Source organism: Pogona vitticeps, chromosome 4 (assembly GCF_051106095.1).
Source record: "Pogona vitticeps strain Pit_001003342236 chromosome 4, PviZW2.1, whole genome shotgun sequence".
NCBI classification, from domain to species: Eukaryota; Metazoa; Chordata; class Lepidosauria; order Squamata; family Agamidae; genus Pogona; species Pogona vitticeps.
In genome coordinates, this window is record NC_135786.1 from 132,736,852 (window position 1) to 132,752,379 (window position 15,528).

Here is a 15,528-nt window from a genome sequence, read left to right on the forward strand (position 1 = left end):
TTTGTGTCTCTTTTCATTTTTATGCTTGCTTTCAGATTAATTATCTGTAGGCTATCTTAAGATAGATTGAAATGTTTAAAGCAATGCATCAGATAAAGCCAGGGATGCTTCAGGTTACATTCTGTATATGCCAGCAGCTTCGGTGGCGTCAAGGACATTGCTTCCAGATTTTTCAGTGATCTGTTAGTTGCTTGTCTGCCCACGTGTTGTTTTGTAGCCAGGCTTTTCCAGATGCCTTAGCTGTTTTCTGTATTCAGGAGTAAGCGCAAGGTTGCACAACAGGAAGGGCAAAAGAGGAGGTCTCGATGTGATTCTAACTGCGCAGAAAGAAATTAAAGCTCAACAACTTTGAAAGATGGATGCCTCTCAGTAGGAACTGAAAGAAGAATTACGTGTAAGAATAGAAAATTGAGATAGGTTGCTAGGAAACTGATAAATGAACTGGAAGATAGGTTGAGAGGAAAAATTGAACAACAGATGGACCCTGCCTTTAGTGTCACACAGACTGACAGCCATTCCCACTGGAACGGGAGGGGTGTGAAATGTCACAACTAAGCAATGTGGTAGCAGCTTACCTCTTCCTGTGTCATGTCTGGTGAGAATATGTTATTATTCTTGATGTTTATAAATAAAGAAATAAAAATAAACAGAAAACAAAAGTTGTAGGTGCCTTCGTAGTGGCTGCAAAAAATTAATGGCAGATTATAATTAGTAAAAATTTTTTTTTGGGGGGGCTAGAAATCAAAGTCCATTTAAAGATTGAGTAGCCTTTTAAAGTCAGTGGGAAATACTTTGGAGGCAGACTGTAGTGTTGCTGTAGCTGATGATAACCTGCTTGCACAGCACTGTAGGATAGCAAAGAATTAGCTAAAGTAAAAGCAAGTGTAAGAAGATACTTTCCAGTGGCTGATTCCTCATGGGAAGTGAATTGGAGCGTTCATGTAACCCTAATCCAGTGGTGCTGTCTCCATGCAGAAATGTTGTTTGGCAAAAAGGATGTTATCGTGTGACTGTTTGAATGAGACCTCGGGCAGATACCTCCTAAGAGATACTATTGAGATGAAAAATCTATGGAAATCTAGGAGTAGGTCATTTTTCTTTGACATTCTATCCTACAATTCTCCCTCTCTTTTTGGGGCCTCCACAAAGACCCTCTTCTCCCCCCAACCCAAGATGTATATGCTATTCAGTAACCTGCCACTATCATTATGAACAATCAATATAGTTTCTTTTGAGAAAAAAACAAAAACAAAACAGCACACCCAATGAGTGACCTTTTCTCATTTTTCCGTTTTGTTTACATTCAGAGAGAGAGAAAAAAATTATTATTAAGTAACTAGATCCAGTATGGATGGGCTAAAACAGAGGACTGAAATTTAAAGAGTAAATTTATTTAAATAAATCAGAATATCCTTGGCATTAAGCGTATAAGAAATCTGTAAATGACAAAATATATGAGCAATGGTATAGAAGAAGGATGATAGTAGGTGAGCTGCCTATTAGGAACTTGAAGGGGTTAGGAGAGACTTTCTCTTATTTAGCAGTCAGACTTTAATTTGCAATAAGCAATTAAAAAACAATTAACATACCCAAACACTTTGTACAGTATTTCCTGGTGCTACAATAATTGCTGCAAAAAAAAAAAAAAAAAAAAAAAAACTTGTTTGAGAAATATTTATTGTGATGTACCATCAAGTGGTTTCTGACTTCTGGTAATCCTTATAAGGTTTCTGAAGAACATAAGATGGTTTAAAGAGTGGTTGACCGTTTCTGGCTCTCTGCCCTGAGCCTCCATGTCTGAATGGGGACCCAGGTCCTTGAAGCTCACTCTGTAAGTGTTTGGAATAGTGGAGACATTTGGTAAGCAGAACAGGAAAGTTCATCTGCTTCATCGTGGTAAACTTAATCTTTAGTTTAGAAATAAAAATTAAATAAATACAATATCTTTTGCAGAATTGAGGCAAACTAAAAATGGCACACCAAACTCCACGGAGAACACAAAAACAAAGTGCACCTATAGAAAAGCAGACAGGAAAAGGTAAGCATAGAGATGAAAATAATCTAAATAAGTTGAATATCCAGATATTTTTATTATTTTGAGGAAAATAATATCCTTTGTTAAATATATAAAGCCAAGGAGAAATGTCTAAAAGGGAAGAGAAGGAGAGGATACTGTTAAATGGAAACCTTTTCCTCAATGACCAAGAAATTATTTTCTATCCCTGTTCTATTACAGTTCTTGGTCTGTAAGACCTGAACAGAGCTGTTAATGATAGGGCCATTTTGGAAGTCATTAATCCATAGACCCACCATAAACCAGAAGCAATTTGATGGTACATAACAAACACACAATAATCTGATTAATACATTTTAAAAAGAGATTAAGAGTTGTTTTGAATCATACAGCCTTGGAAACTCAGACTCGTGCCATTGAATCCATCTTCTTTTCTATGCAATCATTTTCTGCTATTGAACACATGGGTTCAAAAGAGTGGTTTTGTATATTTCCTGTGGTTGTTTGATCACCTTCTGTCCTGTCAGAACTATGGTCATAAATCCTGCTTCTTTTTCTCGCTTTGCCTATTTATCAATGGATTTTTGCTGGAACAGAAAAATGTGGTTTCAAATGTGTGGTTTCATAAATTGTGGAGAGCGATCCCACCCTCCTCTGATGTGCCCTTAGAAAATCCTGGTGAAATTAGTTTCCTCTTTGCTTCTATTTCATGAAATAGGTTTCTATTATACAACATGCTGTGTTCAAAAGTGTGTGTGCTTTTTAAAATAATATTCACATGGTTCCTTCACCTATTCTCTTCCTGTTTTTAATGGACCTCCACCCCATTAGTCACTGTAGGTATCAGCTGCTATTGAAGCATGCTGGTATGCAGCTTGAAGTATAAACCACTTTAACATTTCTAATAAATCATTTCAATAAGGAGATGGGATTAGAATAGCCTGCCCATCAACTTTCACAATTTAACACGTCTCTGTAATTTGCAAAGGTTTTGATTCCATGTTATAATACATCATTGCATACCTCTTTGCTCTATAATCTGGTATTGTGATGCATGTAATTTTCTTTAGCACCTCAACTATATAAGTAATAGGATGACAGTGGCTACAGAATTCATTGTCTACCGAATTCACTATTAGCCAGGACACATACTTGGAGGGAGGCAATCCATTTGTGATGGCAGAAGATGCAGTGGCACAAAGCACGATGCCTCAGGTCTTTTTGGTGAATACCCCTCAACTTCTCCAGTCAGCTGTGGTGTCCCTTTGCAAATGAAGGCAGAATGGTACCGGTTGTGTTAAAAACTTCAAAAACTCTTTAGCTGTCCTGAAAAGCCCTCTCTCTGGGTCCACTATGTCTTGTTTTGGCCCGCAAGTCATCATTGTAAGTAAATTGAGGCAAGCTTCAGCAGAGGAGTGGGGATGGTGGGACAAATTGAGGATCTTGAGAAAATATCTTGGCAAACCATGCTGGTCCATGAGGAGTGCAGAGTAAGGAATGGAGTACCAGCTAACAGGGTTTTGAAGGAGTGACTTTGCATATTTTAGAGGTGCATGAATGCAGTGGTCATCAGCCTTTGATACTCAGGACTTTGGTCTCCAGAATCTGTTTCTATAGCAAGGCCAGTAGTCAGGGATTCTGGAAGTTGGAAGTCTAAAATATCTGGAGTACCAAAGATTAACGCCCAGTCTCTTAATGCATGCAGTATACCTAATCCCATGGGTAAACCTTGCACATACATAGATACACCATAGTCTATTTATGAAAACAAATTGTATAAAGAAATAAGAGGATTTTTCCTTTATAGCTTTGTACTGTACTATAGCACACATCAATAGATCAAGCATTAGAACTGGACACCAGGCAGAGGATGGTGTTGGTGTAAGTCAAGGACAACAGTTCAGGTTTATCACGTGTGATATTTTTTGGTTGGAAGAGAGCATAATGAGGGAATCCATGCTTGCACAAGAGATACTGTGGGAATTGGGAGTGATAGCAATATCATTAGCATTCCTTATTCCTCCAGTATCACATCCATATTCTAAGACTTCACAAATTCTGTTTGGCCCCTTAGGCCAGGTTCCTCCAGATACAAACCTGGATGTGCTGCTGAGAAATATTGCACATCTGCTGGTTTAGCGTGAACCCGTTCTGATTGTTCCCTGAGGAGATCAGAGGCATCACTTCATGTAAGTATAATTCACTGCACTCTTAAACGTAGAGTACCTCATGTGTGAACTTGAAAGGACTTCAGAATGGAACTGACTCCTAAGTAAGTTCATGTTACTGAGCCCACAGAAAGCATAATATAAGGGACTTGAACATTTTAGTGGTTCAAGTACATGACTCTTATAAAGAATGCTTGCCAAACTTCATGTAACTTCAGTTAATGTAAATAACAGCATCATTGCTTTACATCAGTTAAAATAATCATTCCTGCATAATGAACAGATAAATTGTATCCAAAGATGAGTGGAAGTACCTTACACCCAGCTCTTTCCAAATAGGGACACATGCTGAACTGTAGGTGGGCCTCAGATCGACTTAAATGTTAATTGTTTCCCTTTGCCGGTAGCCCGGCCATACATCAGGAAGTGGGAAATGTGGGAGGTGGACAGAATGCTGCAGCTCATGCACAGGGAAGACAGCAGCCTTGAAGAGTTTATTGCGGGCAATAGGAGAGCTGGCCTGAAGAATCTAAAGTCAGCTCTGAAATATTAGACAGTAACCTCCCTCCTCTGATCCTGTTTCAGTTTTGCAGAGGAAAGCTGTTACTTTTTTAAAAAACAGTTGCTACTCAAAAGCATCTTTATTTATCTTTTGCAAAAGTGTGTGTTTAAAGCAAAAATGATACATTTGTATATCAAAGCAACCAATGTCTGTTTCATTTTCTGAAACAATGTGGTCTTGAGATGTTTGCATTGCTAGCGTGGAAGGACAGCTTGTTTCTTTTTCTAAAAGTACAGCGGTTTGTTTGTAAAATCTGTACTGATACACCTCTTCGAGGTCTTCTACTTTACTGGAGAACCTCCTCCTCCTCCTCCTCTACCTCCACTCTAGCTGGAGTTAGGGTCTCCGAAGATATATTGGCAGTTTTGGAACTCTGCTTCTGTTGAGTTTGCAAACATAGGAAGTTATCTTGTGATTAGTCATACATTGGTCCGTTCAGCATTGCGTTGTTGGGTAATGATTGGTAGCAGTTCCCCAGGATTCCAGATAGATGTCAAAGATTGAACCCCTAACTGATATTGTGCATGCAGAGCACTGAGTTCTAACAACGAAGAAGCTAACAGTAGTTGAAACATTTCACTGGAGGTTGCAAGTTCCTCTGGAACCCTGTTATGATTCTAGAGAACATCTGAAGTGGCCACACACATTTGTTGAACTTATAAGAACTGTATTCACTTCTGTGCTGGCTGTCCTCAGGATGGTCTTAATGGTCAAAAGAGACTCGCCCTGGCTGTGCTGATTCCCCATATGTGCCTCATTTCCCATTGAGAAGGGAAGGAGACCAAGATGCATGAAGAGATGAAGGTATAGAGCAGATGGGCTCCTTCCCAAGAGTTATTTTCCTTGGCATTTATAAAGCAACTTGTGAGTAGGGGACCTCTGGCCTGTGGAGCCTTGGGCAAAGCCCTTCCCCCAACATGGGAGCAGGGGAGAGTAAATGGGCTTAAGTTTGTTACCCAGTGGGGAGATGGAGGGACAAAGCTGGCTGTGCACTGAAGTTATGGTAAGAGTCTTACTCCTGTCTTGCCTTCTCTAATTGGGAGAGGCATAAAAGAAGAGAATGTGGCAACTCAGAGTGTGGTTACACTGTGAAAATGAATTGGGAGATGGATCCAGATTTTTGAAATCGGTTTAAAGTCTCATGGTATTCACATGGTTTTTGGGCTGGTGTGTGCATCCTCTTGGGAAAACATTTAATCCATTTTTGACATGTGTTGTATATCAGTCGAGGGGACTACACAGACTTTTGAAATTCTTGCCTGCGAAGCTTTGTCCCACGACTTCCCTCCCTAGCACCAGCCATCTCTCACAGCCATTTGCTGCCGCAGCAGTATTATTTTTAATATTTTTAAATTTTAAAAAAATCTTTCAAAGTAGGATAGCGCTAGATCAATAATATAGATAGAACAAAAATTAAACAGATTAGGCTTTAAGGTTTCTCTGAAGACTGACGCATGCGTATTTGTGCACATACACACACATGGGAGTGGAGAAGGAGACAAAGCAAGGGAATTGGTACCTGGGCTGGTGAGAGAAAAGGCACACCACTCAGCAGCAAAGAGAAATTGGCCAGATAAATTGACAAGATCAGCAGCGCTTTCTCCCACCCGGCCTTTCTCTCTCTGATTAGACTGGAAGGTTTCTTTGTACTCCCAAACCCATGATCCTGGCACCATTACTTGACAAACACCACCAACACAATTTACACCAACAGAGATGTTCATATATGCCGAAACAATTCAAAATCAATCAGTTTCAGATGCAATTTAAAATAAACAACTCTCTTGAAGCCAAGTAAAATACCTTGCTTTCCAGCCAAAAAAAGCACACTTCCCAGGCAAAAAAGTATTTTTAAAAAAATGCACGCTTCACTGTGCATTGTGTAGTTAGAAATTTTAAGACTGATTTCAAATATGCTAACCCTGATTCAAAAACAAGTGTTTTTTAAAAATGTATCACTGCACCCTCAGATAACTTTTGAGAAGCAGTAACTGTGAGCACCAGCCAAGCCCCTTTGCCTGCCTCTCATGGTCCGGATCAAGAAAAGGAGTAGTAGGCAAAGCTGGTGTGTAATGGGGTGAGCACTTGGTATTGCTTCCTCTCCATCCTCTGTCGTGTGCCTTCTTCCAGGCAGAGAAAGGCATGGAGCTTTTTGCTACCCTGTAGTGAAAGTCAAAGTGATTAATGGTGTCAAAGGGTGGGGAAAGGCAATGGCTCACTCTGATGTCATCCAGTCCTCTGGATTTGTCTGGGGAGGGGCAACCTGGTTCCTCAGTCAGATCACAAATATGAGACATTCTTGCCTTCTTTGCCAGGGTCTTCCCAGTTCACACATTCAGATGATACTGTACTTATGTTGATCTAGAGGTGAAGAACTGTAATGCATTTTGGTTGTTGTGGGTTTTTCGGGCTCTTTGGCTGTGTTCTGAAGGTTGTTCTTCCTAACGTTTTGCCAGACTCTGTGGCCTGCATCTTCAGAGGACACCACTGAAGATGCCGGCCACAGAGACTGGCGAAATGTTAGGAAGAGCAACCTTTAGAACACGGCCAAAGAGCCCGAAAAACCCACAACAACCATTAGATCCCGGCCGTGAAAGCCTTCGCGAATATATTGTAATGCATTTTGCTTGCTTTTTCTTGAAGTACAGTACTGTATTAGAGCACAAGGAAGAAAGATGAGATAGGGATGCATATCTCATTTTACTTTTGGAGAGCACCCGAAGGGGGAAAACATACTTTTCTCCTTGCAATGCGAATTTGCTACACAAGATTAAACAAAAATCTCTCATACTTTCCTAGATAAATAAATAATTTCGAAAAGAAGAGATTAAGGCAAGATATCCTTCTGTGATAATGTTTCGGGAATAAATGCTGTACTGTGAAGGATTATTACAATTCCTGCATAGAATGGCATCGTTCCTGGACAGGATTTGCCTATAAAGGACCAAAAAATGTCAAATTGCACATAATTGTTACAGTTCTACACATAATTGTTACAGTTCTACACAGTTCTATGTACACAGTTCTACACATAATTGTTACAGTTCTACACAGAATGCGTAGGATTCACTAGGAAGGGCATTAATTCATAGTTATTAGTTTCCTGTGCAGAACGATTGACACAAATGGGGGGGGGGATAAAAAATTAAAGGGAAAAAGTAAGATCCAGGGTGATACTTTTCAGTTTTATTTTACATTTTTGAAGTAAGCCAGTAAATCTCTTTGGTTTAGAAGAAGGGGAAATTCTCAGCTAAGGGTTTCAGCATAGTGAGACTTGGAACATTGCCAAGAACTACTTACCACATCCCTAATGCAAAATACCCTTCAGCTGGTGAGGCCAGCATGTGGGGTAGAGTCACTAATAGAGCAAATTGTAGTCTTGATCTCAATAATGATGGCACAGCAGCTTCAATTAATGATTTCTTATTGGAAACCATTTCTGATATAGATACGAGTCAGGTCATCAAATCTTCCTGCGACCATCTCTGGACTGAGGGAGACAGCACAAGCTCTTTCTTGACCATCCTGTCAAATGGAGGCAACAAACACTGAAGTAGAGAGACTGTGTGTGTGCACAAATTTGAATTTGAATGGAAATAATCTAAGTTGTTTGTAAATAATTCTTGGAAATTAACAAAATTTTAATTATTTGTGGCATGGCGTCTTGCGTGTCTCTTTGCCTCCCTGTACTGTACTTATATTTCTCTCAACTGTTTAGATTTCCTTTCAACTGTAAAGAACTGAATTTTGCTGGCATACTACTTTACTAATCCGTATAAATCAGTGTTTCCCAACCTGGGGAGTGGAACACCGAAGGGGGTTGCAAAGTGTTTTCTGGGGGAGGATCGTGGGTTGTATGTGTTGTGGCCCTTTTTAAAACCGTTTCTTGACCCTTTGGAACAGAATAATAAAATTAGTGTGTGTGTGTATGTATGAGAAACAGGCCCTTTGGGAGACAATGAATCCTCTACATTCTGTGAAGGGATGAGCAAAACTATTTTTAAAAAATGTTAGTGGAAATACAGTATATAATTGCTGCTGCTTCTGCAAGAAAAGAAAGGGATTTTAGACATGTCACTTCAGGAGACCCAAAAGAAGAAGAGGAAAAAGAAAAAGAAGAACCACCTTACAGCAAACCCCGAGACAAAAACAAATACCCTGCCTCTTCTGCACTGGGTGCAAGGAAAGCTTTCTGCTGGTTTCTGAGGGGGATCCCCTCTGCATGAAAGTTTTACACACACACCCGGGTACCATGATGTCCTTTCCTTCCCTGGCCTGTCTTTGAAGTCCTTTGCCTTCTCTTTAACCTCCCCGAGCCTGTTCCCTCCCCAGTTTTGAAGTGGTGGCCGGTGAGGTCAATGGCAAGAGCAGTAGGAGGGTGAGCATCATTATCGTTGATGGTACCGCCATGTTAGGGAATGATGACAACAGCCTTTTTATGTAAATGTGGTGGTGGGGTTGCAGGTCACGTGGCTATTATAAAAGGGGGTCACAACTCAAAAAAGCTTGGGAACCACTGCTGTAAGTGGTTAGAATTTTTTCAGTTGAAATCTCTATTACTTTTATCAGGGTAGCAAAATACAACTCTCATAACTTGCAAGGCTGGCAAGTTGTCCATATAGCAGATAACTATTATTTTAACTAAATTGGTCTCTGTACTTGCAGAAATAGGAAGTTGCTTGGGTAACATTTTACTGGGTAGGCAAAATGTCTACCACGTAAAGTGCTAGTAGATTATGTTGGTTAGATGCCAATTTGCTCTATCCACACTTTAGGACCCTAGGAGTTGTTTTGTATTTCTTGCAATTCAACTGTCAGCAAGGAAAGAAATTATTTTCCAAGGCAATGTTATCGTACATTAACCTTGCTTCCAGACTTAGCTGGAGAGCTGGCTGATTGTTTTGCAGTGACTTTTAGTAAACTGCTGTTTCGACCTAATTTTTAAAGCACAATGTGTGTTTTCAGTACATTGCGTTTTTTCTACTTCCCCTTAATTTTTTAGTACTCTGTACACACAACATTTCAGATCTTGGCAGACCCAGCAGGCTCTAGATGTGTTAGGACAGAGTCCTGGGGCTGTGCCTACTTCAGTTCTGCTTTCACAGCACTCCTGCTTTAAATGATCAACCTACCCCTTACTACACTAATGGAACGTACAGATAGTGTGAGTAGGTTGCCTTCAAGGTAATTCAGAACCATCGTCCAACTGTAAGTGCTGGCTAAAGTCCTCCTTCCTTCATATGCTTCATTCTTTAAAAAGGCCCTGAGGCAAATTCAGTTCTTTAAGAAATGGCTGGTTTATGAATGTGGGATATTGTGGTTCTGGATCCATAGTTTAAAAGGTAAGGAAATGGCCTGATATTGCTGCACAGTACTATGCTTTCATTGCCAGCAGGAAAAAGAATGCCAAGCTTTACATAGCAATACCCATGGGAGCAGTCAAGATAGTCTGCAGGATACCCTCTTCTGCTTACTACCATTCACAAAGCAACACCTCAAGCAAGGTGAAATAATGGAAGCTGACTCCTTTTTCATCGGTTAACCACTTCTCATCCAAACACAAAGCAATTGTCAGGGCTGTTGTTTGACGAGTGTGAAAGTGGCTTTTAAAAATGGAAATTTAAGTATAGATACACTGCATACAAATTACAACAGAAACTTCCCTTGTGTAGAATTATCCAGATCCCAGAAGATGTGCACATGATCTTTATTTTGTTTTCTGGGAGAGGACAGAAGCAAGAACACCTGAGATACAGCTGTATACCCTCTGTGCCAAAATATTTTGAAGGGTTGTATTGGATTTAATGAAACAGTGAAGCAAATGTGTGAGTGTGTGTAACACATACAATGGAGAAACATATACACCCTTTAACCTCTCAGGTAAAATAATGTTGCCATGCCCAATTCAACAGAATGCAGACTAGAAAGCTATATTCCAATTCCCCAAACTTTTCTTTGGAGTAGGCAACGTGAAGTAGAAAAACTATATCAGACAAAAGTTCTATGAACATGTTTTGTGCACATTTTCCTAAAGATGACCCCTCACCCTTTGATTTTTATTTTTAAGGAGAGCTGGGAGTTAGCAAAGATTGTCACTGGAAAATATGGTTTACATCATCCATGCTATGGGAAAGAAAGACAGGGACAAAAATCAACTAATTTGAAATGTGGTGTTGGAGGAGAGCCTGACAGATTCCATAGACAGCAAGAAAAGCAGAAAAGTGGGTGCCATTTCAGTCAAGTCAAGCCTGAATTCTCACTAGTGCAGAACTGAGTCAACTGAGGATATCTTACTATGCACATATAATGAAAATACAGAACTGATCAGAAAAGACAATATTGCTGGGAAAAGGCAGTGGCCGGGGGGGGGGGGGGCGCAATAGGAAGAGACAAAAACCTAATGTGAGTCAAATTATCCCATTGAAGGATTCCACAGCTGTTAGTTTGAAAGACCTGGAAAATACAATATTGCTAGGTGGGGCAGCAGTAGGAAGAGAGAACAACCTAACATGAGATGTTGTTGGTTTGTAAGATTTGAAAAGAGTTGTTAATGATATAATACATCAGAGGTGAGTTGATGGCATATAAATCTTAGCATTTTTTTCTCAGTTACCAGAGAATTCCTGAATTACTAGAATGTGGAATGGTTGAGACTCTGACAGGATATAGACACCAAAGTAAGGCCATTTCCAGGAAGACCATCCTCAGTTAAAAAAACAAACAAATAAACAGTATTTTCACATTTTAAATAAGTGAGCTACTGAAAATGTCTTCTCTGTTCTTTTTAACATATCATTTAAAATATTGTTACAACCAGGCATAGAAACCCTTTCCCAGCACCAGTGCCTGTTTGGCCAGGAAGGAGTTTAGCAGTTTTCCCCCTGAGAGCTAGCTGATTGGCTTCTGACTGACAGGGTCAAAAATTCTGATGGTCTCAGACCTGGAGCTGATTTCTCCTTTGAAAACTTGTGTCAGGAGCCTGGCTTATGGAATCCTGAGACAATGTTTACTGAAAGCACTTAGGGCTAGGACAAACACAATGAATATGCTTTACAAAATTGCATGCTATTTCCCTGGAGATGCACGACAAAGGTCCCTTTCTGAAGGAACTTTCACTCAATTCCTTTCTTTAAAGCAAGCCCCATCTTTTCCCAAATTTCAAAGAAAACCTATCTTTTGCCTATTTTTGTGACTTTGTTGAGTTTCTTATTTTCTATTCAAATTCATCTGATAAGCAAGTTGCTTAATCAGAAAGTCTTCAGAGGCAATATACTGTACTGTGTTTATATGCTTGTGGTGTGTGTGTGTGTGTGTGTGTGTATGTATATGCTATACACTGTGTGTGTATATAATTGGAAAAGAAAGAATATCTATGTTAGCTATTTTGTGAGCAAAATAATGGGAGCTTGTTTTGATCCAGCAGCTTTCCAGCATTATTATCATTACACCCAACTGGCAATCAAATTATTCTTTCTAGAGCTCCCATTTTCTAAGCTGAGCAGGTTAGATTGAACTGTAAAAACAGTTGACTCCTGTAACAGGGAATTCTGTGAAATAATTTCCTCAAACCCACTGGAAATTGGTTTGGAAGTCAATGCCACTCTTAATAATAACTGTGAATCTTTAAATCTGCATAAATTGCTATTTAAGATATTTAATTTCAATAAGGTTCAGTCAACACTACCTGGGGTTAATGATATTTGATAACTCTGAATGAGACATTATACTAGACAGGCCTCAAGGTAATAAAATGTTGGGTTTTCTATCTGGATCAAAGGGGGAAATTACATATTATATTTTACTGTTCTATTATTTTGCCATGTGAAATCAGTGGTCCCTTTGCCTGATCAGAAAATGTTTGTTTATCCTCACATTGCTCTAAGAATGGCCGTTAACAATAAAAGGAAAAGAAAAACTATCTGCTGATATCAAATTGGTTACTAAGGAATATGCATAAGTCTCACACCTTTTATCTTTTACTTTTGAGCAGAGTATGAACACTGTTAGCTAATAAATAGAGAATGGTTACACATGTATAAGAGGTTTCTTGTAAAAGGGAGGATCTTCATAAGATGCTGAAGGTGCAGGATTCCATTCAACTACACACAATTGTTGTTGTTTAGTCGTTAAGTCATGTCCGACTCTTTGTGACCCCATGGACCAGAGCACGCCAGGCCCTCCTGTCTTCCACTGCCTCCCGGAGCTTGGTCAAATCCATGTTGGTAGCTTCGATGACACTGTCCAACCATCTCGTCTTTTGTCATCCCCTTCGCCTCTTGCCCTCACACTTTCCCAACATCAGGGTCTGTGGTGCTGGAGGAGACTCCTGAGAGTCCCCTTGACTGCACGGAGAACAAACCTATCCATTCTGAAGGAAATCAACCCTGAGTGCTCACTGGAAGGACAGATCCTGAAGCTGAGGCTCCAATACTTTGGCCATCTCATGAGAAGAGAAGACTCCCTGGAAAAGACCCTGATGTTAGGAAAGTGTGAAGGCAGGAGGAGAAGGGGACGACAGAGGATGAGATGGTTGGACAGTGTCATCGAAGCTACCAACATGAATTTGACCCAGCTCTGGGAGGCAGTGGAAGGTCCTGGCGTGCTCTGGCCTATGGGGTCACAAAGAGTCGGACACGACTAAACAACTAAACAACAACAAGCTTCCCTATATGTTAAGATAGCCTTCTCACCTGATTCAAAGCCAAATAAATCTTCAGAATTGCTTTTTAAGAGCTAAGGCGCAGGTTGCTACCCTGATGCACCCTTTCATGCACAGAGAGAAACCTGAAACTAGAGGAAACCCCCACCCTTCAGTTCTACTGGGTTTTGGCAACCTTGTTTTTGGCCACTGAATGGCTTTAGTCCTCTTCACAAAAGTGCTAACTTCTGAAAGGCAGACAGAAGAAATTCTGACGACGGTGGTGGTTTTTCCTCTGTTTCCCATCTTCATCTACCTTGGATTCTAGTTTCGATGAAAAGCTCTATTAGCTAGAGTCAAAATGAAAAGGGCTATGGAAAAGTAGCTTCAAGAAAATAATCAGAAACCCTGCCTACCTTCTGTAAAAATGGGCAGTGAAACTGCAATTAGAAGAGCAGTTTTGTCTCTGCCGTATTCCTTAGTAACACTGGATTAGGTTTATAGGAGAAATTTATTCCATTTGAAATGCTGACAGAATACATTTCAGCCTTCTTATTGCATTTTTGCTTATTGGGAATATCTCTTAGCTGCCTTTCAAAAATGTGGTCTGTTCAGGGCAGTTTTCAGCATACCATAGTAAATTAAATCAAGAAATTATAAATGCAAGAGTAGGTGAGACCTTTATAGACCACTAATGAAATCATATGATTTGCTAGCTTTCATGGATCAGGACTGTCCGCTTTTTCAGGCTTGTACCAGTGCAAAGAACTTAAAGTCCAGAGGTTCTTAGCAAGATGGATTTTGCCAAGCAAGTTTTTCTTAGCTGTAAATCAGGAAAATGCAGGCTGTGTTAGAGCTGTTCTTTTAAGTTTTAAGTTACAACTGAGGCAGCTGTGGATTCGATGTCACACCCCACTTCTTCAAACAAAGAAGCACAGGCCTATGTGGTACACTGGTACAAACCTGACGAAGTGGATGGTCCTCCTGATACACGAAAGCTAACTGATTGTATGATTTTTTTTACTGGTCTACTCTTGCATTTTGTATTTTGTAAAGACCACACGGCTCCCCTTCCCCCCCCAAGAAGTTAGAAAGCCATTTTAAATATGAAGGTGTCCCCTTTCTGAAAGGCTGTCCAGTAAAAGACAAGCATAACGATTCTTGAAGTATTGGATTAGAATCTGTTTCTTCTCAGCTCAGGACACCTTATTCCAAGCGCTGCTTGCTGACAGTCTGTTTCCGAAAGATTTGGCCTTATTTCTTAAGAAAATCAAGACCCTGGGGCTGTCACCAGATTTACTGGGCTCAATACCTCTCTCCAGGGTGTTCCAAACAATAAAAAAAAGGGTTCTGGATATAGAGGGGCAAACTTTGCATAGTGCTGCCCAAAGAATTTGTTCACCACTTTATTTTCAGCTGTCCCTCACCCACAGCAGTAGACCGATCTGTCTTTATCATTTAGAATAGCCACAAGATTGATGGGCATTTACCCTTGCCAGGTGCCATATAGTACCATCGAGCTTAGCGTAGGGCAGGTATACGGGTTTACCTACAGAACTGGGAGTCTGCCCATGTGGTCAAGGAAAGGTTGAATCCCTGCAGCATATGTTATTCTATTGTATTCTGTACAAGGACATCCTCCAGTCTCATTTGAGCACTTTTCTCTCCTCCCATTTCGGATGGGACGATTTGAGGAAAATGCAACATCTTTTAAGTGGCAATATCAAGGAACTTACCTTGCTAACTGCTAGATACATCTATGCCATTATGCAGAGACGTCGTAGCGTGCTCATGCAGAATGAAGAGCCCTAAATATGCATTTGGCTGGTCCCTGCCACCTGTCAGCTGTTGAACATTTTAGCTGTATTTTATTGTGTTTTAATTTGTGCAGTATGCCAATAAAGGTTCCCGTCTGTCTGTCTGTCTGTCTGTCTGTCTGTCTGTCTGTCTGTCTGTCTGTCTGTCTGTCTGTCTGTCTGTCTGACAAGCATAACAAGGGAGGAGGGGCCTTGAAGTTGCCCCTTAGGAATTAAGACAGCAAAATGAGTAGGCAAACTGGATACATGGTCACAGTTCTCCTTATTGTAGTATAACTTTAAAATCACGGTTTGGTGAGCAAATTCTGTGGACACAGAACCTTTAATGA

The 15,528-nt window shown here is 40.2% G+C and overlaps 1 protein-coding gene across 4 annotated transcripts in view; it reads left to right on the plus strand.

The window, feature by feature from the left end:
- SORCS2 (sortilin related VPS10 domain containing receptor 2) overlaps positions 1-15,528 on the plus strand; it is a 172,409-nt gene that overhangs the window by 45,961 nt on the left and 110,920 nt on the right. The window contains exon 1 of one of the 4 annotated variants that reach the window (XM_078392553.1): positions 4,134-4,203. The exons of the other annotated variants lie outside the window; for them this stretch is intronic. Within the exon in view, the coding sequence (XP_078248679.1) occupies positions 4,202-4,203 (2 nt within the window). The 5' untranslated portion in view covers positions 4,134-4,201. Of the gene's footprint in view, positions 1-4,133; positions 4,204-15,528 lie in introns of those variants that run through there. 4 annotated transcript variants of the gene reach the window in all.